Here is a 23,033-nt window from a genome sequence, read left to right as displayed (position 1 = left end):
TCTGCACCTCCACCATCTGCTGCAGACAGAGAAATACTGAGGGACTGCAGGTCTGCACCTCCACCATCTGCTGCAGACAGAGAAATACTGACGGACTGCAGGTCTGCACCTCCACCATCTGCTGCAGACAGAGAAATACTGAGGGACTGCAGGTCTGCACCTCCACCATCTGATGCAGACAGAGAAATACTGAGGGACTGCAGGTCTGCACCTCTACCATCTGCTGGAGACAGAAATACTGAGGGACTGCAGGTCTGCACCTCCACCATCTGCTGCAGACAGAGAAATACTGAGGGACTGCAGGTCTGCACCTCCACCATCTGATGCAGACAGAGAAATACTGAGGGACTGCAGGTGGCTCTCTCTGTTATGTAGCAGTGTCTCAAGGCTTTTAGTTCTCTGCCTCCATCTGCTGGTAGGGATGCAAAACCCACTTATCTGGACTGATCCAGGGTATGAATAGGAATGCAGATGTTTATCTCAAATTCAAATGCTTGGATTACCATTACTGTACTTCAATACATTAGCCCTAAAGTATTTCTATTTCTCCTATTTTTCTTCCAGCATGATTTGTCAGTCTAGTCGTGCGTTATAGTGACTCTCTGCTTGCCTGCACGCTCATTCAATACTAACTTTTAATTTGCCCCTTCTGCATTTCCATCGGACCCTGCCAGTGAGGTCTGGCTCCAGTTTATATGTACTGTAACAGGAAAAGGAGTTTTCTAGAGATGGGCTCTTTTATTTCCATAAAGGTCAGGGTGAATAAATCAATATAGCACAAGAGGTGCCTTCAGATCACAAGATCTCTGTTAACAGGTATCATGCAGGAGGGTGTAGTGCCTCGCAGGCTACAAGAGTCAATGCAATTACCTTTTTTGTTATTTGATGGCCAAGATTCTGGCTTTAATTCTTCATAATCTGTCCAGTCAAACAATGTCATATCAAGGGTGGGCATTACATCTCCATCTTTCCTGCCATGAACCTGCATTGACAAATGAAGAAAGAGACCTATGAGGAAAGGCTGAAGAGGTTAGGGCTGTTCAGCTTGGAGAAGAGACGGCTGAGGGGGGATATGATAGAGGTGTTTAAAATCATGAGAGGTCTAGAACGGGTAGATGTGAATCGGTTATTTACTCTTTCGGATAATAGAAGGACTAGGGGGCACTCCATGAAGTTAGCATGGGGCACATTTAAGACTAATCGGAGAAAATTCTTTCACTCAACGCACAATAAAGCTCTGGAATTTGTTGCCAGAGGATGTGGTTAGTGCAGTTAGTGTAGCTGGGTTCAAAAAAGGTTTGGATAAGTTCTTGAAGAAGTCCATTAACTGCTATTAATCAAGTTTACTTACAATTAATAGCAGTGGCTATTCCCTATCAGTAGCATGGGATCTTCTTAGTTTTTGGGTAATTGCCAGGTACTTGTGGCCTGGTTTTGGCCACTGTTGGAAACAGGATGCTGGGCTTGATGGACCCTTGGTCTGACCCAGCATGGCAAGTTCTTATGTTATCTCTCAAGCTCTGCTGTGTACGTGTGTGTGCGTGTGCATGGCCCATGTGTCTCTCAAGCTCTGCTGTGTACATGTGTGTGCGTGTGCAGGTCAGTGATTTTCTTTTTGCATTCTAAAGTCATTAATAGAAGAGAAAAATGTATTGATCCTGATGTGAATAAATATCCTAGTAGTGATTGTGTTAATATTTCTGTTTATCCAGCGCAATCAATACATACAGACCTGTACAGGATCATGAAACATATCTTAATATCTGTGAGCCTGAATATTTGTTATTGGACACACAGTTTCCCTCAGCTAACACTGTAGGTACTTCCATATCTGGCCATTCAGGTGCAAAGGTGGCACAGGGCTTTCCAAATGAAATCCCCACTCCTGGGCCAGTCCTGACTTTGTGCAGTGAGAGGGAAGGTCAATCTTCAAGCAACCCTTGACCTGTAATGTAATGGCTGGCTCAGACCTATCCCAGCAATCAGGAACAGAATCTGTGTATGTTTCCAGCCCCAGCTTTTGGAGATAGCACCACTAAGCTGCCAGGGATGACAGGATCAGGGTCTGTACACAGGCAGGCTGTATGTGTTAATGATTTCTGAAAGCCACTGGTACACTACAGATAACTGCTGGCAGCTCCACGTCATCAATAAGCAGTGCAAGTGAACTGTGCTATTAACCAGTTCTGCTTTCTGACAAGGAGATGCGGTCTTACCTGCGGCCGAGGAGACACTGCTGCTGGTCCTTCGGTGGAAGCAGCCAGCGGTGGGCTGATGATGTGAGTAATGGCTGCGTCCCTCAGCGTGCTTCCTGCATGTAGGACCTTCTGATTCTGGTCTGCCAGCGCTGCTGCACCTTGATGTAGAGAGCCGGGATCTGTAAAGGAGACACCGACACTCTGATCTGTAACTCATCCCCACAAACCACGGCACGCACAAGGAACTCCCAACCCAGCCGTAGTTATGGGAAAAAATGTTACTTGAATAAGGCCCTTAGTGAAAGCCTTCTCAGTAAGAATACTTCATTTTCCCGTCTTCACTCATGTTTTTTAATGTAGATAAAATAAAGAAAATCTTTCTTTTTGGCATTGCCCCTGTAGTGGTATAAAACATGCATCCTTTCTGGCTGTCTGACTTCCATTTAGCAGGATCTACACTTATCATGATTTATTCACACTGCAAAAGTAGCAGTCACCTGGCTAAGATTTACTCTAGAGATTCTGCAACTGACTCATCACAGGAAGGTGCTCAATGCAAATATTCTCTCACCCCTAGATACTGCCCCCTCTTCCAACCCCCACCCTAGATCTTGCACAAGGAGCGCATGGTAGCGTGGAACATCTGATTGGGGTGGGCTTGTACTATACATTGTGGAGGTAATTTCAAAATTGCTGTTTAGCTGCAGCTCGTGTGTATGTGTGAGTGTATGTATATGTATGTGTGTGTATATATGCATGTTACTGTGCTGTGTTACATCGTATTGGGGCTGTGGTTGCATGTGTGTATGTGTGTATGTGTGTCTGTGTGTGCATGCATGTCACTGTACTGTGTTACATCGTATTGGGGCTGGCTGTGGTTGCATGTGTGTATGTGTGTCTGTGCATGCATGTCACTGTGCTGTGTTACATCGTATTGGGGCTGGCTGTGGTTGCATGTGTATGTGTGTGTGCATGCATGTCACTGTGCTGTGTTACATCGTATTGGGGCTGGCTGTGGTTGCATGTGTGTATGTGTGAGTGTGTGCATGCATGTCACTGTGCTGTGTTACATCGTATTGGGGCTGGCTGTGGTTGCATGTGTGTATGTGTGAGTGTATGTATATGTATGTGTGTGTGTGCATGTCACTGTGCTGTGTTACATCGTATTGGGGCTGGCTGTGGTTGCATGTGTATGTGTGTGTGCATGCATGTCACTGTGCTGTGTTACATCGTATTGGGGCTGGCTGTGGTTGCATGTGTGTATGTGTGAGTGTGTGCATGCATGTCACTGTGCTGTGTTACATCGTATTGGGGCTGGCTGTGGTTGCATGTGTGTATGTGTGAGTGTATGTATATGTATGTGTGTGCATGCATGTCACTGTGCTGTGTTACATCGTATTGGGGCTGGCTGTGGTTGCATGTGTGAGTGTGTGTCTGTGTGTGTGCATGCATGTCACTGTGCTGTGTTACATCGTATTGGGGCTGGCTGTGGTTGCATGTGTGTGTGTGTATGTGTGTGTGCATGCATGTCACTGTGCTGTGTTACATCGTATTGGGGCTGGCTGTGGTTGCATGTGTGTATGTGTGAGTGTGTGCATGCATGTCACTGTGCTGTGTTACATCGTATTGGGGCTGGCTGTGGTTGCATGTGTGTATGTGTGAGTGTGTGCATGCATGTCACTGTGCTGTGTTACATCGTATTGGGGCTGGCTGTGGTTGCATGTGTGTGTGTGTATGTGTGTGCATGCATGTCACTGTGCTGTGTTACATCGTATTGGGGCTGGCTGTGGTTGCATGTGTGTATGTGTGAGTGTGTGTATGCATGTCACTGTGCTGTGTTACATCGTATTGGGGCTGGCTGTGGTTGCATGTATGTGTGAGTGTGTGTATGCATGTCACTGTGCTGTGTTACATCGTATTGGGGCTGGCTGTGGTTGCATGTGTGTGTGTGTATGTGTGTGCATGCATGTCACTGTGCTATGTTACATCGTATTGGGCCTGGCTGTGGTTGCATAGGGTGATCTGACTATGCTGGAAGACATGTGATCCACGTGGCAGACTCGCTCTGGTACATCTGATTGGATGCGTGTGGCTGTGTGTAAGAGACTGACCGCTGTACTGCTTCAGACGTTTCTTCTTCTGCTTCTCCCTCTCAGGATGCAGGAATTCTAAACCCAAAAATGCAGGCTCTTCAACCTTGTGCATGTCCTCTTGCACTGAGGAGTATCTCGGAAACCATGCAGTCTCTCCTTTGGGCCCCCGGGCTCTGGAGGATTTGCCGAGAGTCCTGCCCTTCTTAAGTGTTCCCTGTTTGTGGCGATGCCCCCCTCGGGGTTCCTGTAACCACAGCTCTTGCTTCTGCAGGTTCTTTCTTTCTGACGTTTTTCTAGGCTTCTGAGCTGCAGGTTCCAGGGAATAAACCTGGCTGATGTCATAAAGCATCAAAATAAAGAGGAACAGAAAAGAAGAGATGGAACTGGAAGGAAAGATCCTCATCGTGACAGCCTGACCTGTAAGGAAACCAAACACACACAGATTTAGCTAACAGTTTCAGAATACAAAGAATAATCCCTCCGTACACCCTTTCTGAGATCCCTTACAGGCTTAGCATTCTTCTCCCCCGTATCCTCATGCAAAGCTGCAAATCCACCTCAAACAGCTGGCTACAGAACTTTGATATTCCCTACAAGGAAAAGGAGAATATGATGGCACTGGATGGGGCAACGACACTAAAGGAAAATGCAGATATGCAATCTAAGAACCGCAACCTCAAGCATGGGGAATTGTAAGCATGCATGGCTGAGGTCTCTAGGGAAAGGGTGACAGAGGGAAGAAACCACTTTAGCAACCTCACTACAATATGGGATCCTGCAGAAGAAAGGCAGAAGTATTTCTGGGGTGCAATCAAACAGTGAGGACACCAGAAGAATTCTGCCAAACCAACCCACTCCATAGAGTGTTTGCAGTTATTCTGCAAACAGAATGTTGGGAATTATTAGGAAGGGAATGGTGAATAAAACGGAAAATGTCATAATGCCTCTGCATCGCTCCATGGTGAGACCGCACCTTGAGTACTGTGTACAATTCTGGTCGCTGCATCTCAAAAAAGATATAATTGCGATGGAGAAGGTACAGAGAAGGGCAACCAAAATAAGGGGAATGGAACAACTCCCCTATGAAGAAAGACGAAAGAGGTTAGGGCTGTTCAGCTTGGAGAAGAGACGGCTGAGGGGGGATATGATAGAGGTGTTTAAAATCATGAGAGGTCTAGAACGGGTAGATGTGAATCGGTTATTTACTCTTTCAGATAATAGAAGGACTAGGGGGCATTCCATGAAGTTAGCATTGGGCACATTTAAAACTAATCGGAGAAAGTTCTTTTTCACTCAACGCACAATAAGGCTCTGGAATTTGTTGCCAGAGGATGTGGTTAGTGCAGTTAGGGGTACATTTAAAAAAAAAAAAAAAGCGCGAGCGCGTACTTTTGTTCGTGAACCAGGCTCAAACAAAAGTACGCCGGGGGATCTGGTGTTGCTGCTAGATGCTTTGTGAAATATGACTATTGTTGGCTCCACTGTCTAATAAGATCCCCTCCATCTTTATGGATTTTCATTCAGTGTGGGAATATTCTGTTTTCCTTTCCTCTGTTATGCACACAGAAGAAAAATTGGTTCTTACCTGCTAATTTTCGTTCCTGAAATACCACAGATCAGTCCAAACAAGTGGGGTTTCGCCTCCCTTCCAGCAGATGAAGACATTTTTACTGACACTGTCACTTAACCTGGTGTGCCACCTGCAGTGCTTCAGTTTTGACCTGTACCCAAGCCAAGATGTCCAATCCGAAAAAACACCAAATAATTCTGGGCAAGCAGAGACTCAAAATTCGAGCCCCTAAAACTAGGGCTCCCTCTCTCATAAAAATGGTCATTTCAATTTGCAACCCTAACTGTTTAACCTATGTACAATCTTCAAGCAACATCATCCGGAAGCAAGAAAGGTCATTAAAAAATTCAAAGGAATGGGCTTCTGGACTGATATGGGGTATTCCACGAATGAAAATTAGCAGGTAAGAACCAATTTTCCTTTCCTGTTCTTACCCCAAATCAGTCCAGACAAGTGGGATGTACCCAAGCCCCTCTAGAGTGGGTGGAAACCCAAAAGACTCACACACAGTACACTTTCCCCAAATGCAGCTTCTTCTGGCGCACAAACATCCAGACATAATGTTTCGTAAAAGTGTGAAGAGAAGACCATGTTGCCACCTAACAAATCTCCTGTGAAGATACCAGCTGACACTCTGCCCAGGAGGTTGCCTGAGCCCTAGTAGTATGTGCCCTCCAACCCCTCTGGGACCGATCGACCCTTACAAATATAGGCCAAAAATATTTCCTCCTTCAATTATCATGCAATCATGCCCTTGAAAGCTTTACTTCCCTTCTTCACTCCACTGAATAAGACAAAGAGATGATCTGATTGCCAAAAAGCATGTCACCTTAAGAAATTGCAGTAGAACCTGCCGAACATCCAATAAGTGATGCTCCTTCGCATGCAGCATATCAAACGTCAAGGGCAGGAAACTCAGCAGCTCCACTGTCTGGTTAAGATGAAATGAGGAAATGACCTTTGGCAAGTAAGAAGGGATGGTACATAACGATACCCCATCATCCGAAATGCGTAGAAAGGGATCTCTACATGATAACACTTGAAGCTCTGAAATCCACCTAGCTGAACAAATGACTACCAAGAAAATGGTCTTCAGGGTGAAATCTTTCAAAGAAGCCCTTCTCATCGGTTCAAAGGGAGGTTCACAAAGAACTCTAAGAACCAGATTAAGGTTCCACACTGGACACATCCTCCGGATCGGCAGGCATAAATGTTTGCCCCTTCACAAAACACATATGTAACCGTATAATACTGGCACCTTTTGGATAATTTAGAAACCAAACCAAACATATTTGTGCCTAACTGTAAACCGTTGTGATGGTGCTCTACTAAACGACGGTATAGAAAAGTTTTAAATAAATAAATAAATAAAGGCAATCGGGCCGACCACCAGAAGGTTCTGAGGTTCTCGGTTTTGCCGCCGCGCCCAGAATGTTTACCAAGGTAATGGTTGAGGTAGCGGCTCATCTGCGCAGAGAGGGGTTCTTGGTGCATCCATACCTGAACGACTGGCTAATTTGGACAAAGTCGGAGTCACTCGGCCAGTTGGCAATTCGCAAAGTGCTTCAACTCCTGCGATCAGTGGGTTGGGTGATCAACTTAGCCAAGAGCCAACTAGTGTCCACCCAGTCTTTGGAGTTTTTGGGAGCATTATTCGACACTCAACAGGGGAGAGTGTTCCTTACCTTGGACCAAATTGTCAAGCTACAAGCACAAGTGCGGGACTTATTGGCCAACCATCTCCCCAGAGTGCGGGATTATTTACGGGTTCTCGGCTCCATGACTTCCACCCTGGAGCTGGTGCCCTGGGCCTTTGCTCATATGCGTCCTTTACAGTCAGCGTTGCTTTCGCGTTGGAATCCAGTCTCCGAACAGTTTCATTTACTCTCTCCCTCTTATGGATACAGCGTGCTCCAGTCTCGATTGGTGGCTTATCTCTGACAACTTATCCCGAGGAGTTCCCCTGGAGTTGACCACGGATGCCAGCCTCTCCGGTTTGGGAGTGGTTTGCCTGAGGAAGTCTGTGCAGGGACAATGGTCCCAGGAAGAATCTCAGCGGTCGATCAATCGTCTGGAAACCAGGGCAGTGTGGTTAGCGTTGCAAGCGTTCTGCCCTCTCCTCCAGGGGAAGTCAGTCAGAATTCTTTCCGACAATGCGACCATGGTGGCTTATATCAATCGCCAAGGGGGAACCAAGAGCCAGCCAGTGGCCAGGGAAGCCCGGCAGCTGATCAGCTGGGCGGAGAAGCATTTAGTAAGTATTGCAGCGTCTCACATAGCAGGAGTCGACAAAGTTCAGGCGGACTTTCTCAGTCGGCACCACCTCGATCCCGGGGAATGGGAGTTCGCAGACGAAGCTTTCCAGCTCATATGCAACACGTGGGGCGTACCCCGCATGGATCTCATGGCAATGTTTCAGAACGCCAAGGCTCCGCGCTTCTTCGGTCGCCACAGGGAAACAGGAGCAGAAGGGGTAGATGCCCTGGCCAACCGACATGCTGCTGTACATCTTCCCTCCTTCGCCGCTGATAGGCAAAGTGCTCAGGAGAGTGGAGATACACCCAACAGAAGTCATCCTTGTAGCTGCAGAGTGGCCGAGATGGCCTTGGTTTGCGGACCTGTTCAATCTGGCAGTGTGGTTGCCACTGCTCCCAGACCTTCTCCATCAAGGGCAGGTGTGCTTGGAAGAGGTCGATCGCTTTTGTCTAGCGGCATGGCTTTTGAGAGGTGCCGCCTGAGGAGCAAAGGGTATTCAAATGCTATGGAGGCAACACTTCTCCAGTCACACAAGACATCCACCAACCTTGCGTATGTGCACGTGTGGAGAATCTTTGAATCTTGGTGCGCGGACCGGGCGATTCTTCCTACTCAGTCTTCAGTGTCGGATATTTTAGGTTTCTTGCAATCTGGACTCGCCAAGGGCTTATCGTGTAGTTCCCTGATGGTTCAGGTAGCAGCTCTTGGTTGTTTGCGCAGTTCCATTCAACGTGTGACATTGGCTGCTCACCCCGATGTGGCTCGTTTCCTAAAGGGGGCAAAGCATTTCCATCCCCCATTCAGGCACCCTTGTCCTTCATGGAATCTGAACTTGGTTCTCTCAGCTCTGTGTACAGCGCCCTTTGAGCTTCTGAAAACGGCTACAATAAAGGATCTCACGTTAAAGGTGATTTTCCTTATCGCTATCACATCTGCTCGCAGGGTATTGGAGCTCCAGGGTATCGGAGCTCCAGGTTCTATCCTGTAGGGAGCTGTTTCTGGTGTGTCCTTGCGGACGGTTCCTTTAGATCAAGGCATCTGTTTCTTTTGTGTTTTCCTGACGGCTATCATAGATTGCCTACCTCTTTGTTTTCTAGGCTAGACTCTATACACGCAGACACAGAGAATTCATGTTTATTATACAGCTTGATGGTACTGCCCAAGGGGTGGCAGCAGTGAGGTAACCCAGTAGAGTAGTCCAGGGGTCCTCAGCAGAGGAGACCCATCCCACACTCCAATGAGGGTAGGCTGCGCTGGGTAGAAGAGAGAGTTCCGGATGTAGACTTGCAGCGCTGAAGATGGAGGTGAGACAAGCTGACAAGGTTAGTTTACTCACTGAATAAATACCTATATTTGTTGAAGATCCTGGCAGGCAGAAGTAGTTGGTTTGCAGGCACCAAGGCAGGGAGAGCAGGCCCTTGAGGAGCGAGTACCCGGTATCCCAAGATAGGTACCTGAAAGAGAGCATAAGGGCCCCCAAGGAGCGGGTACCCAGGTTAGAGGTGAATGGCACCGGAGGGCAGAGAAAACTTCCAGTGGCAGCAAGGAAGCGGCAGAGCAGCTTAGACCGGAGGCAAATCCAATCCTTGCTAACTCAGTTTGTTAGCAAACGAAGGGCAGGCTAAATACCAGGATGTGGTGATGTCACTAGGAGGGGACGCCCCCGAGGTTCCCGCCATGACGTGGATAAAGACGTGGGTGGCGTGCGCGCGCGCACCCTAGGAGGCCCTCAGGAGAAACATGGCAAACACTGTCACCGTAGCCGATCCGGGGACACAGGAGAGAGCGGCATGATGACGCAGCAGCAGCCATCTTCCCAAGGCTTGTGGAAAGAGAAGGAAGAAAGGTGAGGCACAGAGGTCGAAGCAGTCTGAGACCGATGGACGCAACACCTAGCATCCATAAGGGAATGGCCAAACAGAAAAATTGAATCAAGACCTCAAGACCTTCCTTCGCCTATATGTCAATGAGAGACAAGATAATTGGTCCATTCTTTTACCCTGGGCTAAATTTTCACACAACAATCATGTCAGTAGTGTTACCAGCTCTTCTCCATTCAATGTTGTTTACGGCAAACACCCACGGGCTTCCCTACTCTTACCTCTCTCTGTGACCTGTCCAGCAGCCCACCTAACAGTCCAAGAGCTCCAGGATCTTTGGCTGCAAACCAACCGCTTGATCTCCAAGGCAGCAGCTCAGGCTACGAAGCACGCTGATAAGAGGCGTAGACCGGTTTCACAATTCCAGCTGGGAGACCTGGCATGGTTAAGCATGCAGAATCTGCACCTCAAGAGTTCCCTCTCTTCATTTGGCACCAAATTTATAGGTCCTTTTCTGGTCTTGCATCAAATGAGGCCTGTGACATATCAACTCAAACTTCCAACCACATTTTCTTGCAGAAACCACTGGTCCTTTCCCAATTCTTTTGACAAACCTGCAGAGATGTCTTCAGAAGAAGACGCCTACTAAAGTACAGGAAATCCTGGACTCTCACAGAAGACGCAATAAGCTGGAACATTTTATTGCATGGAAAGATAACAGATAAGAAGAAAACTCCTGGGAGCCAGCAACCAATCTCCATGCACCTTTGTTAATAAAGGAGTTCCCCTGAAGCCCAGGACCAGGACCTTGAGGAGGGGGCACTGTATGTTTGGAAGCTTGTGGAATGTTCCCGCAAGCTGCTGCACTAACTTTACAATGCCGCGTACAACTAGGCCATAGCCTGCATGTCCACAGGACACCACTGCCTCTGCTGCTCCTACCTAGGTGCATGTGCACCCAACTTTACAGCATTTAAAGAGCCAGAGGTGGGAAAAGGCTGTGGTGCCCTTGGATAACATCATCATCACTTGCCCTATATAAGGGTTCGCTGAACATCTTTTCTTCTCCTCAGCAATGGGTCTCCTGCATCGATTGCAAGCAGTGTGTGTAGCTGCTCCTGGTTCCTGCTTCCTGCCTTGTCTTGCCTCTCCAGCCCAGCTTGCCTTATCCCTCTAGTTCTGCCTTGCCTTCCCTGGACTGATCTCTAGATCTGATCCCTGCCTGGACACTGACCATTCTTGGGTGCCGCCTGCCCTGGCCCTAGTCTGGCCCTGGACGTGCACCTATGCCATGTCCACAGAGACTCTCGGCTAAGACCTGCCGGCCCCCAGAACACAAAGGTTCAACCCAAGGGGAAAGGGGATGTATAGGTGAAGCTCTTATGCCGTCTCTCTCCTGCATAGCTCCGCCAACTGTCAGTGAGGGCCTATGAGGGTCTACCTACCCCATAGGCTGAGCCAATCTCACTACAGCAGCAAGTGTCCATAGATCTTACATTATCTCTCACATCATATATTACCACATTCACTCTCTTCACCCCATTCAGTCCAGTATTATCACTAGCATCAAGAATTTCTTCATCTTTAGTGAAATCTTGTCCACAGTATGGTTCCCATATTAACTCACTCTTCCACTCTAGAGACCTGTTATCTTTTCAATGCATCTCGTTATCTGCCCTAAATGTTCAGATTTGTGACCTTCCATCAGCATACCTTCTGTTTTCATTTTCCTTTTGTCATAAATCACTTTCACATTTTAATTTTGAATCCCAGCACTCTTGTTACAAAATGATCTATGTAGTAAGTTGAACTGAATTTCTCTCTGTTATAATTTTATTCATCAGTTTAATGGCCTTAAAATGTCTTCCTCTGTTATTCTCTCTTTCAGTTACTGACCATTATCATCTAATTCTTCCCTTTCCAATGAACACCATTTTGATATTTTATTGTCCTTACTTATGTGTCATTAGTGAATATCCTGTTGTAATTGTTACTGCGGGAAGTAGAATAGGGAAGAACTGGGAATTTGCTGGGCTCCACTTTTCACTCATTGATTGGAAGGACAACACACATTCTCCTCCTTTTCCACTTACATTTTTTATCCCATTTTCAGACCAGATTAGGAAGTTCAATTGCCTCAGTCTAGCTGGAAAATCTTTATTGCCCATCATTGTAATAAAAGAGGACATTTCCAGCTTATCGCCTTTATTTCTCCTGCAGCATCTGTAAGCCAGTCTTGCAGATTGTGAGCCCCTGAGGACAAGGAAGAATCTACAAGACCTGAATGCACTCAGCTCTGAAGTGCCTGGAGAGCTGGAATATAAATAAAGAAATACGATTTTAACAAACCACTGTCCCTTAAATGTGTGGGAATTGTAGACACTTTCATCTGATTTCCTGTATTGCATCTTCTTTCGGTCTTACAGGGCACATTTGAAGGGGGGACCTGTGTAGTCTGAAAAGCTCACATACTAGAAGGTGTGTTTTTCTTAAACATACAAATACTCCAGGAGAGGAAATAAATGAATCCGAAGGAAGCATTTGATACCATATACGATGAAAAAAATCAGTACCAAGGACAGAGAACGGAAGCTGAAGGTACAGCATTTAGGACTATAATTAACCCATCTCCCACTTCACCTTTAACAAATGTCTCTACCTGCATCTCCTCTCTCACCTCCATTCCTATCCTCTCTTTCCTTTCACCGCTCTCTTACTTGCCGCTGTCTTTTTCTCTCCCTTACTCCCCACTTCTGCAGCCACTGATGTGCTTGCCCTAGCTCCAATTAAGTACAAAAATAAAATGTGAACCTAAGGAGCTTGCAGTTCGACTCCTGTCTTCCCAAAGAAAGAACAGCAATTGCCCCTGTGCACAATAACTTACCTTACTGGTCTTGGGGGTTCACCCCCTCCCTTCCTCCAAGGTTCAAAGTCAGCGAAGGAAAGGAACGATCACCGGGCAGATTTCATCCCTTCCACCTAGCCTCATGGCAGGAGCTGGAGAATGTGCTACTCCTACCTATGTGCTGGTCTTCTGCTCTGCACTCAGCTTTGAAGGGGAGGAGGGGAAGAGATCTTCCAGGACGAACAAGGAGTCTGCTCTCCACATCTCCAGGGAGAGGTTAGGAATTGAAAAAAAAATAGCTGAAGATACAGAAGAACTAAGGCTTGAGCAGGGGAAACAATACAGGAGAGAGAATGTGATGGGAGGGGCTAAACAAAAGAAAGGGAGAGAGACACTGAATTGGAGGGGTGGGAGGGGAGGTAGGAAAGCTAGAGCGGGTGAGGTCAGAGAGTATTCAAGAAAAGGCTAAGGACAGAGAAGGGAGTGGCTAAGCTTAAGAGGGTAGAATGGCTAAAGAAGGGAGTGAGAAGAATAGCCTGAAGGTGGAGATGAGAGGGACATAATGAGGAGAGAAACTGAGACAAAAGAGCAGAGGAACTGAAATCACTAAAGAGAAACAAACACAGAGGGAGTGGGAACTGAATGGAGAGGGCGAGGTGGCTCTGTGCCTGAGGTGGGAGATAATGTGCAAAGTGAATGCATGCTAGAGGGCAGAGAGCAGGTGCTTGTACGGAGCTGCAAACTGCTGCTTCAGACAAAGACAAAGGAAACCAGAGATACCAACAGCTTTAAATACATTTGCAGGAATTCTGGGTACCCCCTCCCACTTAAATCTTTTCTTGCATCTGCTTATGTCCTGCACATATCTTGAGCGTGGTACTTATTATAGTCAGTAATTAGGGATTGCTATCTTATTGATCTGCTATGGAAAAGAGGAATGCCTGTCAACCCCAGATAGGAAAGGATCAGCTGAGCTGATGCACCATTTGATCTCCATCCACAAAAAGGTTCTGTCCTACTGGTGACAGGTGGGAAGGGAGAGTAAGAGCAGTGTGCTAATCTATTATTTTCCTAATTATCTAGTGTACAAAACAAAGAGAGAAACATGAAATGGCCTCCTCCTTCCTCATGTAGCCATGTGGTGCAATGAAGAGCTTTTACCTGCACTGCAGTGTTGCCAGGGTTAGTCTGTGCCTCCTCTCTGGAATCTTGCCTAGGTCTGTAAATAGAAAACTACAGCGACTCATTATAAAGTGTGGGAGAACCGGCGCTCCGTGTTGAGTGCCCGCTCTCCTGGGTGCACGGTTTTGTATTTAAATTAGGGCCCGCGCTAATAAGGAGGCACTAGGGACACTAGCGCGGCCCTAGTACCTCCTTATAAGCGGAAGTGGCGGCTGTCAGTGGCTCCGACAAACGACGCTTAATTTTACCAGTATCGGTTTTTGAACCCGCTGACAGCCACGGGTTTGGAAAATGGACACCGGCAAAATCTGAGCGTCTGTTTTCGAACCCACCAACCGGCGGGCAGATTTTTTTTTTGTTTGGATGTTTTTGATTTTTTTATTTTTGAGGCCTCCGACTTAATATCACAATGATATTAAGTCGGAGGGTTACAGAACAGCAGTTTTTTCTGCTTTTCTGTGCACTTTCCCAGTGCTGTCTATGGTTAACGCCTGCCTTTGGGTAGGCGCTAATTTCTGAGAGTAAAATGTGCGGCTTGGCTGCACATTTTACTTTCAGTATCCCCGGCGACTAACTAATAGACTCAACCTAAGGCTGCCACCTGAACTTTAAGCGAGCTAGGAGCTAAGCCTTTAGTAAAGCCTTCTTGCAGAAAAGACAAAATGTCTGGAACAGAAGAGCTGAGAGCTCGCATACTGTTAGCAGAACACCAAGACACAAACACTTTCCAAACACAAATGTAAGACATACTAATGGATTTCCATCTGGCTTGAAGTAAGGTAGTTATGACCACTTCCAGATAACCTCTGCATCTTAAACAGCACCTCTCAAAAGCCATGCCGCTAGACAGAAGTGAGCAGCCTGGTCTGAAAATATGGGGCCCTGACGAAGCAGGCCCGCTAGATGATTGAAGTGAAAATTGGCCCTTCCAGCGCTAAGTTGATCAGATCTGCAAACCAAGGATGTCGCGACCACTCCAGAGCGACCAGAATTACCTCCCTGCGATATTTTTCGATGCGACTTAGCACCTTGCCTACTAACGGCTAGGGAGGAAACACATAAAGCAGAACTCCCTGCGGCCAAGGAAGAACCAGAGCATCGACACCTTTGGCTCTGTGTTGACGCTGTCGACTGAAAAACTGGAATGCTTTGGCATTCTGGCAAGTTGCCATTAAATCCTTGTGAGGCGGACCCCACCAATCGTGAATGAGCTGCATCGCGACCTCCGACAATTCACACTTGCCTGGGTCCAGCTAAGTTAGACTCGAGAAATCCGCTTGAACGTTTCGATCCTGGCTATGTGGGATGCAGCTATGGGCTCCAGGTGCTACTCTGCCCAAAAATTTAATTCCTGAGCTTCCCGGGCTACTGCCTAACTCTTGGTCCCGCCCTGCCGACTGATATACGCCACCATAGTCGCATTGTTGGAAAGAATCCATACCGATTGACCTTCCACCAACAGCAAGAACTCTCTCAAGGCTAGACGAACCACCCTGGTCTCCAGACAGTTGTTAGACCAAGCAGACTCTTTCACAGATCAGGACCCCTGGTGGAATGGTGTTGACAAACTGCCCCCCAGCCAGAGAGACTGGCATCGGTAGTAACTATCCTCCAGTCCGGGACTTCAAGGTCCATCCCTCACACAATACTGAGAGCTACCAAGCAAGACTCTCCCTGGCTAAATTTACGAGAGGCACTGGCAGACGAAAATCCTTCGAGACCGGCCTCCAATGAGTCAAAAGCAACCTTTGCAACGGCCTCATATGGAAGAACGCCCATGGAACCAACTCCAGCGTTGAAGTCATTGAGCCTAGAACTTGCAAATAATCCCACACCTTGGGGATTCGTAACAGCAACAGCTGGCAGACCCGACTCTGCAACTTGAGAAATCTCTCCTCCGAAAGATATACTCTTCTGATTCGAGTGTCATACCGAGCGCCTAGATTCTCCAAGGACTGAGTCAGCGTCAAATGACCCTTTGTCAGGTTTACTACCCAGCCAAGAGACTGAAGAACCTAGAATATTTTGCAAACAGACTGTTGGCAGAGCAACTCCGACTTTGCCCTGATAAGCCAGTCGTCGAGATATGGGTGGACAAGAATCCCTTCCTTCCGAAGGAGAAGGTGCGTGGGGCTGTGGCCAGTCCAAACGGAAGGGCCCGGAACTGAAAATGCTGTCCCAGGATCATGAAGCGAAGAAAGCACTGTGAGTCCTAATGGATGGGAATGTGCAGTTAGACCTCCATGAGATCTAATGAAGCCAGAAACTCCCCCTTGCAAACCACTGCTATCACAGACCGCAAGGTTTCCATCCGGAAGCGTGGCACCTTGAGAGCTGTGTTCACCCTTTTCAAATCGAGGATGGGATGAAACATGCCCTCCTTCTTGGGGTCCATGAAATAAATGGAGTAGCAACCCCTGCGAATCTCCATTGAGGGAACTGGGATTACCGCACCCAAACGCTGGAGGTGATCCAGGGTCTCTTGTACTGCCATTTGCTTGTCCGCAGGACCGCAAGGAGAAATAAGGAACAGATCACGAACGGGACGAGCAAATTCTAAAGTGTAGCCATTTCCTACTATACTGAGAACCCACTGGTCCTGCGTAATCCTGGCCCACTCGTCGTAAAATTGAGTCAAGCAACCTCCAATACAAGGAACGACAGAGCGGACCGGCCTCGCCTCATTGCAAGGGCTTACCACCGGCCATAGCACCTCCAGGGGCTCCACAAAACGGTCTCTGGGCCCCTCGAAAGGACTGCCCCCAGGACTGACCCTGAGAAGAAAATAGTCTCTGAGCTCCCGGAGCAGCCCTCAAGGGCCGAGAGCGTCTATCGGAATGAAAACGAGACCGTGCCTGGAAAAACCGCTTGGCTTTAGGCTTATCCTCAGGCAGGCGGGAAGCCTTATTCAGTCTCCAAGAGACTGAACAAGATGCTTGAGATCCTCTCCAAAGAAAAGCCAACCCTTGAAAGGCAGCAAACCTAAATGAACCCTGAAGGATACATCTGCCACCCAGTTTTGCAACCAGAGCAATCTCCAGGCTGCCACTGCCAAAGCCATCACACAAGAGGGGGTACGGACCAAATCATACACAGCATCTGCCCCGTAAGCCACTGCAGCCTCAATCCGCTCAGCCCTGTCCGAGTCCTCACCGGACCTCGGCAGGGACTCCTGAACTTGCTGAACCCAGCGGAGGCACGCATGTTGCATGAAGCTGGTACAAATCGCCACTCTCAAACTCAAGGTTGAGACTTCAAATATGCGCTTGAGGTGCACCACCAATTTACGATCCTGCACATCCTTTAATGCCGCAGAACCTACCATGGGAATAGTGGCCCTCTTAGTGACTGCTGAGACCGCTGCATCGACCTTAGGTAGAGAAAAAGCTCCAAGTCCTGCTCCGGAAGATGATAAAGCCTCCTCATACTCCAAGCAACCTTTAGGCCCGCATTGGGAGACCCCCACTCAGCTTCAACCATCCGCTTAACCACCTTGTAGTATGGGAAGGAAGACGGGAGACCCTCTCATCCCATCTAGGACCTGGTCCACTCCCTCCAAATCCTGGTTATCCTGGAGCATCTTGACCTCCAAAACCTGAAAGGCCAAAGGGAGCAAAGCATCAAGCTCTTCCCGATTGAAAAGGCGCACCACCTTGGGGTCATCAGCTCCAGGAACAGGAAACCCCTGGTCATCGCCCTGACCAACATCCCCCTAAAGCCTGATCGACTGGACCCACCTGTGGCCCCTGGCTAGAGTCATCTCCGGTGTCCCTGGGGGCATCCTCAGATGCTTCCACATTGCCCCTGCCCAAGCAAACCCCGAAAGAGGACCGAGAAGTCTCCTAACAGGAGAAACCTGCGGTCCGCCCAAGAAACTCGAACCAGAACCAAAGCCAGTCCCTCCAACGGGGGCTAAAGTCAGACCCTCCCCCGAGCTGGGAGGGTCGAGACTGGGCCTGAGTGACTTCCACAGCCACCTGTTGCCTGGCCAAAAAGGCATCATGAAGTAACAAAATAAATTCGGTGGAAAAAGATGTCACTGCTGCTGCCCCACCTGGGCCCATGGCAGGACTCGGTAGCAACGGGCTGTCCCCTCCTTGCCAGCCCCCCCCCGATCAGTTCCCAAATCCGAATGGGCTGGAGATAAGCAGGGAGGACCCTCCCCCACTCTCCCCGATGATGCGGGTGCAGGCGCCGAAAAATCCAAAATGGCCGCTGCTCCCGCACTGTCCAGACAAAAGGCAGGATCCCGATCAGAGCTCCGGCCTGACTGCTGCCCTGACTTGGCCGAGATCCGACGCAGTTTTGCAGCTGCAGGGCCCCTGGAGGAGCCCTCCCCTCTCTCGGCACAGCCTGCACAAAGCCCGCCCTGATTAAGGTCAGATAATAGAAGGACTAGGGGGCACTCCATGAAGTTAGCATGGGGCACATTTAAGACTAATCGGAGAAAGTTCTTTTTTACTCAACGCACAATTAAACTCTGGAATTTGTTGCCAGAGGATGTGGTTAGTGCAGTTAGTATAGCTGTGTTTAAAAAAGGATTGGATAAGTTCTTGGAGGAGAAGTCCATTACCTGCTATTAAGTTCACTTAGAGAATAGTCACTGCCATTAGCAATGGTTACATGGAATAGACTTAGTTTTTGGGTAATTGCCAGGTTCTTATGGCCTGGATTGGCCTCTGTTGGAAACAGGATGCTGGGCTTGATGGACCCTTGGTCTGACCCAGTATGGCATTTTCTTATGTTCTTATGGTGGAAGGGAAAGGCACTTGACGGAGCCCTGAGTCCTGCCAGGACTGGGCCCATATCCTTGGGCAAAGAAGCCGTAAGCGTATCAGCCGGGGGCCCCTCCAGTCCCAGTTCCTGGAGGACAAAGGGGATGAGGGGCTCCAACTCCTCCTTTTGAAACATGCGGAGGACCTGGGGGCTCATCGCCCTCCAAGGGGGAGGGGGGGGGAGCGCCCCCGTTAAATCTGTAGTGGGATCCGGATCTGGAGCAACTAGGGGCGCCAGGAATGGGGGTTATCCCCGGGACCACCCGCACCCTAACGGGCCCCTGAGGCTCCGGGGTCGGGAGGACGGGCGTTGGAGTCGGTCGTGGGATTTTTGCCGGCAGGGGACCTGGGGAAGTGTCCTACTCCTCCTGCAATCTGGCCAAATAAGATTTGTGCAAAAGAAGCACAAATTCTGAAGAAAAGAGGGCCCTAGCCTTGCCGGGGGTCAGGGACCTCATCCCTAGGCGGCACGGGGCTTAAATCTGGGGGAAACTCTTCCAAAATCGCATCCCCAGCCCCTGGCGGCTCCAAATTGGGAGCTGCCGAAATTCCCAAAATGGCCACCATTCCCGCGGTTTGCGGACCCAGGAACAGCTTAGCCATGCGGAGGGGAGCGCGACCCCGGGCCAAATTTGGCAGCGCTGCCGAGGAGGGACCCGCCTCACCCGGCAGCCACGCGGAGCAGAGCCCCTCATGCGATAGGCACACCGAGGGCTCCCCACACGCGAGACAGGCACTTGGACGCAGCATCCCCAGTGAAGAGGAGCTGCGAACTGCACTAAAGAAAAAAAACAGCTGAGAAAGAAAAGGTCTTTGAAGTGCCGGTAAGGAGCGGAGGTAGGAGAATGAACCCTACACGCTCTACTGGCTCTGGCTGCCGGCCTGCTTAACCTTTAAAAAAAATCCTTCCCCCTTTTTGCCAGCCTTTATTAGAATAAAATGTATTGTCCTTTTAGTTATTTAAACTTTTTTTTTTTTTAACTGAGGGGAAGAGAAGGGAGAGCCCTGAGCCCTCAAGGCAGCCAGAGAGGGGGGGGAGGGCGAGTGACTGGACCACCAATGTCAACCCCTCCCCACGGGGGAAGCAGTCTCGGACCTAGGCTATGCCCAGCACAAGGGGCCAAGCCCCCCTAGGTCCGGCAAGAGCCAGGAGACGGAAGCATCTCCTGTGAAAAAAGGAGAGACAGAGTCCAAAACAAGACAAATTACCAAATGTATTCATTGGGTTTTTTTTTAAGGTTGAATAAATGGAAAAACTACGATACTACTTCTTGATCTGACAAGGAAAGAAAACAAGGGCTAAGCAGCCCAGATCAGGGAACCGCAGGGTGAGCTGATCCATCTGCTGGAGACAGACAAATGCTGAAGGGCTGCAGGGTAGGCTCTGTCCTCCTGTAGGACACCCGTTCAGTTTTGGTCTGTCTCCACCTGCTGGAAAGGAGGCTCAACCCATGGTCTGGACTGATCCGGGTACGTACAGGGAATGTTATATACAGTGCTTTTGGAGTGTATAATTATTTATGTATAGTGTATAATTTATGTATAGTGTATAAGGTTATACAGTCCCTTTCTGAGTGTATAATTTGCAATGTTACATATTATGTTCTTTGGTTGTTTTTCCATCAGGTACTGTTCCTATTCTCCTCTTCCTCTTTTTCCCTCTCTTCTCTCGCCCCTTCTCTCTTCCTTGCTGCACCCCTCCCCCCACCTTCATTTTTTGTATTTTCCTCCTTCAGTTATATTGTAAACCAGCATGATGTACCCACGAATGTCAGTATATAAAAGCTAATTAATAAATAAATAAGATATGGTTACGCATCTCCTGACTGGGTTCAATGTTATGTAAGAAGGCTTGTACCCATAAAGGCACGATAAGGTAGCACTGCTCATCTACTGGAAACTGTAAAAACATGATAACATTGCAGTGCCAGAAAAGTACTGGGATGACGACCCTGCCAGAATTGCAGAGAATAAAGAACTGATTATATGGGATAGTCTCATACCAACTGATAAAATGTTTTATGTAGAAAACTAGACATAGTGGGAAATGATATCACAAAAACTGCTAATGAATATGCCAATACCAAGTTACTATTCTATACTTATACATGAAGAAGCAGAAGATCATCAAGTTACCAAGAAAGGCAATCAGAAATAAAACAAGTTAGGCTCAGCTGTGCCACTGTCATGATTGCAATTTTTCAAAGAATTTATAAGGGCATTTTAGGATATTGTATATAAAAATGTCAAATAAATAAATATTTTACATCTGTGATGGAATTCAAAAAAAGCTTAGGATGGACATTGGGGGATGAAAATAAGGGGAAACCTGCACTGGTGTGGCTTACATGGGGCAGCAGTTACTAACCTTGACAGAATAAAAACTAAATAAAAGAATACATTAAAAAAAAAAGTGCTGACTAGCTGGATCACTTGGGTCTTTTCTTGCCATCCTTTACTGTCACTATCCTATGACACAAGAGGAATATGTGATGTCAGTTTATGACAAGGGAACAGAAGGATCCCTGAGCCAGTGCTACCTGGTGTACAAATGGTGCATTTACACAAGACACCAGCTTTGGGGGGACAACAACGAACAGCACCAGTCACAGCAAAATAATAGACCCTGACAGCCAAACAAAGAACCATCAAAACTTTTAATCACTTTGTCTTCACATCTATCCAGTATCAATGTTGTGTTTTTAAATTTGACTCTGACTGGGCCTGATTTGCTAGCTTTCAGCTCTTTTCTAAGGGTTTTGTTCTATGAATTTTTGCTATAAACTCCGTTGAATCATTATTTGAGAAGGGCAGCCTAAAATGGAAATGGGCTTAGGGTGCAATATTAAGTTTCTCCTTCTTACAGGGAAAGTGAAGAAAAGTTATAACTGCTAACTCATAGAGACTTTTCTTCTCTTCTGCACTGAAGGCTTCTCTTAGTTTTTCTTTTCTGCTCCATAACTCATTTCTCTCTCCCCCTCAGAAGTGGAGCGTTGTATCAGGAAAACCTTATAAAAGAACTACAATAGGACTTCTTGCTGCAGATCAACCTGGATAAGGAGGAAAGAAGGGACAGAGGGAAGCTGGAAGGGAGGAGAGGGCGGGAAGGCCGGAAGAGAATTAGAAGAAGGGAGAGGAGGCAGGGGGAACAAAAGGGAGAAAGAGGAGTAATGGGGGGGGGGGAGCCGGAAGGAGGCGGACGAGAAAACAATAGTCACTTTTCTCTCTCCCGAGTGTAGTAACTTCCGGGTCGCTGATATGAGACTTCCTGCCGTGCGTCCCCCGCGTTATTTGTAAGACGCACCGGCTTGGCCGGACCCTTTTGGGCGTCGCACCGGCTCGCCCGGACCCTTCCCGGACCCTTTTGGGCGTCGCACTAGTTTGGCCGGCCCCTTTTGGGCGCCGCGCTGGCTTCGCCCGGCCCCTTTTGGGCGTCGCACCAGTTTGGCCGGACCCTTTTGGGCGATCACCGGCTCGCCCGGACCCTTTTGGTAATTGCACCAATTTGGCCGGACCCTTTTGGGCGTCGCACCGGCTCGCCCGGACCCTTTTGGACGCCGCACCGGCTCGGCCGGACCCTTTTGGGTGTCGCGCCGGCTCGGCCGGACACTTTGGACGTCGCACCAGTTTGGCCGGACCCTTTTGGACGTCGCACCGGCTCGCCCGGACCCTTTTGGGCGTCGCGCCGGCTCGCCCGGCCCCTTTTGGGCGTCGCACTAGTTTGACCGGCCCCTTTTGGGCGTCGCGCCGGCTCGCCCGGCCCCTTTTGGGCGTCGCACTAGTTTGACCGGCCCCTTTTGGGCGCCGCGCCGGCTCGCCCGGCCCCTTTTGGGCGTCGCACTAGTTTGACCGGCCCCTTTTGGGCGCCGCGCCGGCTTCGCCCGGCCCCTTTTGGGCGTCGCACCAGTTTGGCCGGACCCTTTTGGGGGTCTCGCCGGCTCGCCGCGCCGGCTCGGCCGGACCCTTTTGGGCGTCGCGCCGGCTCGCCCGGACCCTTTTGGGCGCCGCGCCGGCTCGCCCGGACCCTTTTGGTAGTTGCACCAGTTTGGCCGGACCCTTTTGGGCGTCGCACCGGCTCGCCCGGACCCTTTTGGTAGTTGCACCAGTTTGGCCGGACCCTTTTGGGCGTCGCACCGGCTCGGCCGGACCCTTTTTGGCGCCGCACCGGCTCGCCCGGACCCATTTGGGCGCCGCGCCGGCTCGGCCGGACACTTTGGGCGTCGCACCAGTTTGGCCGGACCCTTTTGGGCGTCGCACCGGCTCGCCCGGAGCCTTTTGGGCTTCGCACCGGCTC

The 23,033-nt window shown here is 48.9% G+C and overlaps 1 protein-coding gene across 2 annotated transcripts in view; it reads right to left on the bottom strand.

Annotated features, from left to right (window-relative positions):
• DRAXIN (dorsal inhibitory axon guidance protein) overlaps positions 1-14,197 on the bottom strand; it is a 31,587-nt gene extending 17,390 nt beyond the window's left edge. The window contains exons 1-5 of one of the 2 annotated variants that reach the window (XM_029578814.1): positions 12,822-14,197; positions 12,031-12,250; positions 4,310-4,708; positions 2,217-2,377; positions 871-982 (exon numbers count right to left, since the gene is read on the bottom strand). In XM_029578814.1, the coding sequence (XP_029434674.1) occupies positions 871-982; positions 2,217-2,377; positions 4,310-4,694 (658 nt within the window). In that variant the 5' untranslated portion in view covers positions 4,695-4,708; positions 12,031-12,250; positions 12,822-14,197. The remainder of the gene's footprint in view (positions 1-870; positions 983-2,216; positions 2,378-4,309; positions 4,709-12,030; positions 12,251-12,821) is intronic. The other variant, XM_029578812.1, reaches the window with a different exon arrangement.
• Positions 14,198-23,033: the final 8,836 nt, after the last annotated feature.

The sequence above is a fragment of the Rhinatrema bivittatum genome, chromosome 15 (genome assembly GCF_901001135.1).
Source record: "Rhinatrema bivittatum chromosome 15, aRhiBiv1.1, whole genome shotgun sequence".
Taxonomy (NCBI): Eukaryota; Metazoa; Chordata; class Amphibia; order Gymnophiona; family Rhinatrematidae; genus Rhinatrema; species Rhinatrema bivittatum.
The sequence above is the reverse complement of the archived record's forward strand: the minus strand, read 5'-3'. Positions and strand labels throughout refer to the sequence as shown.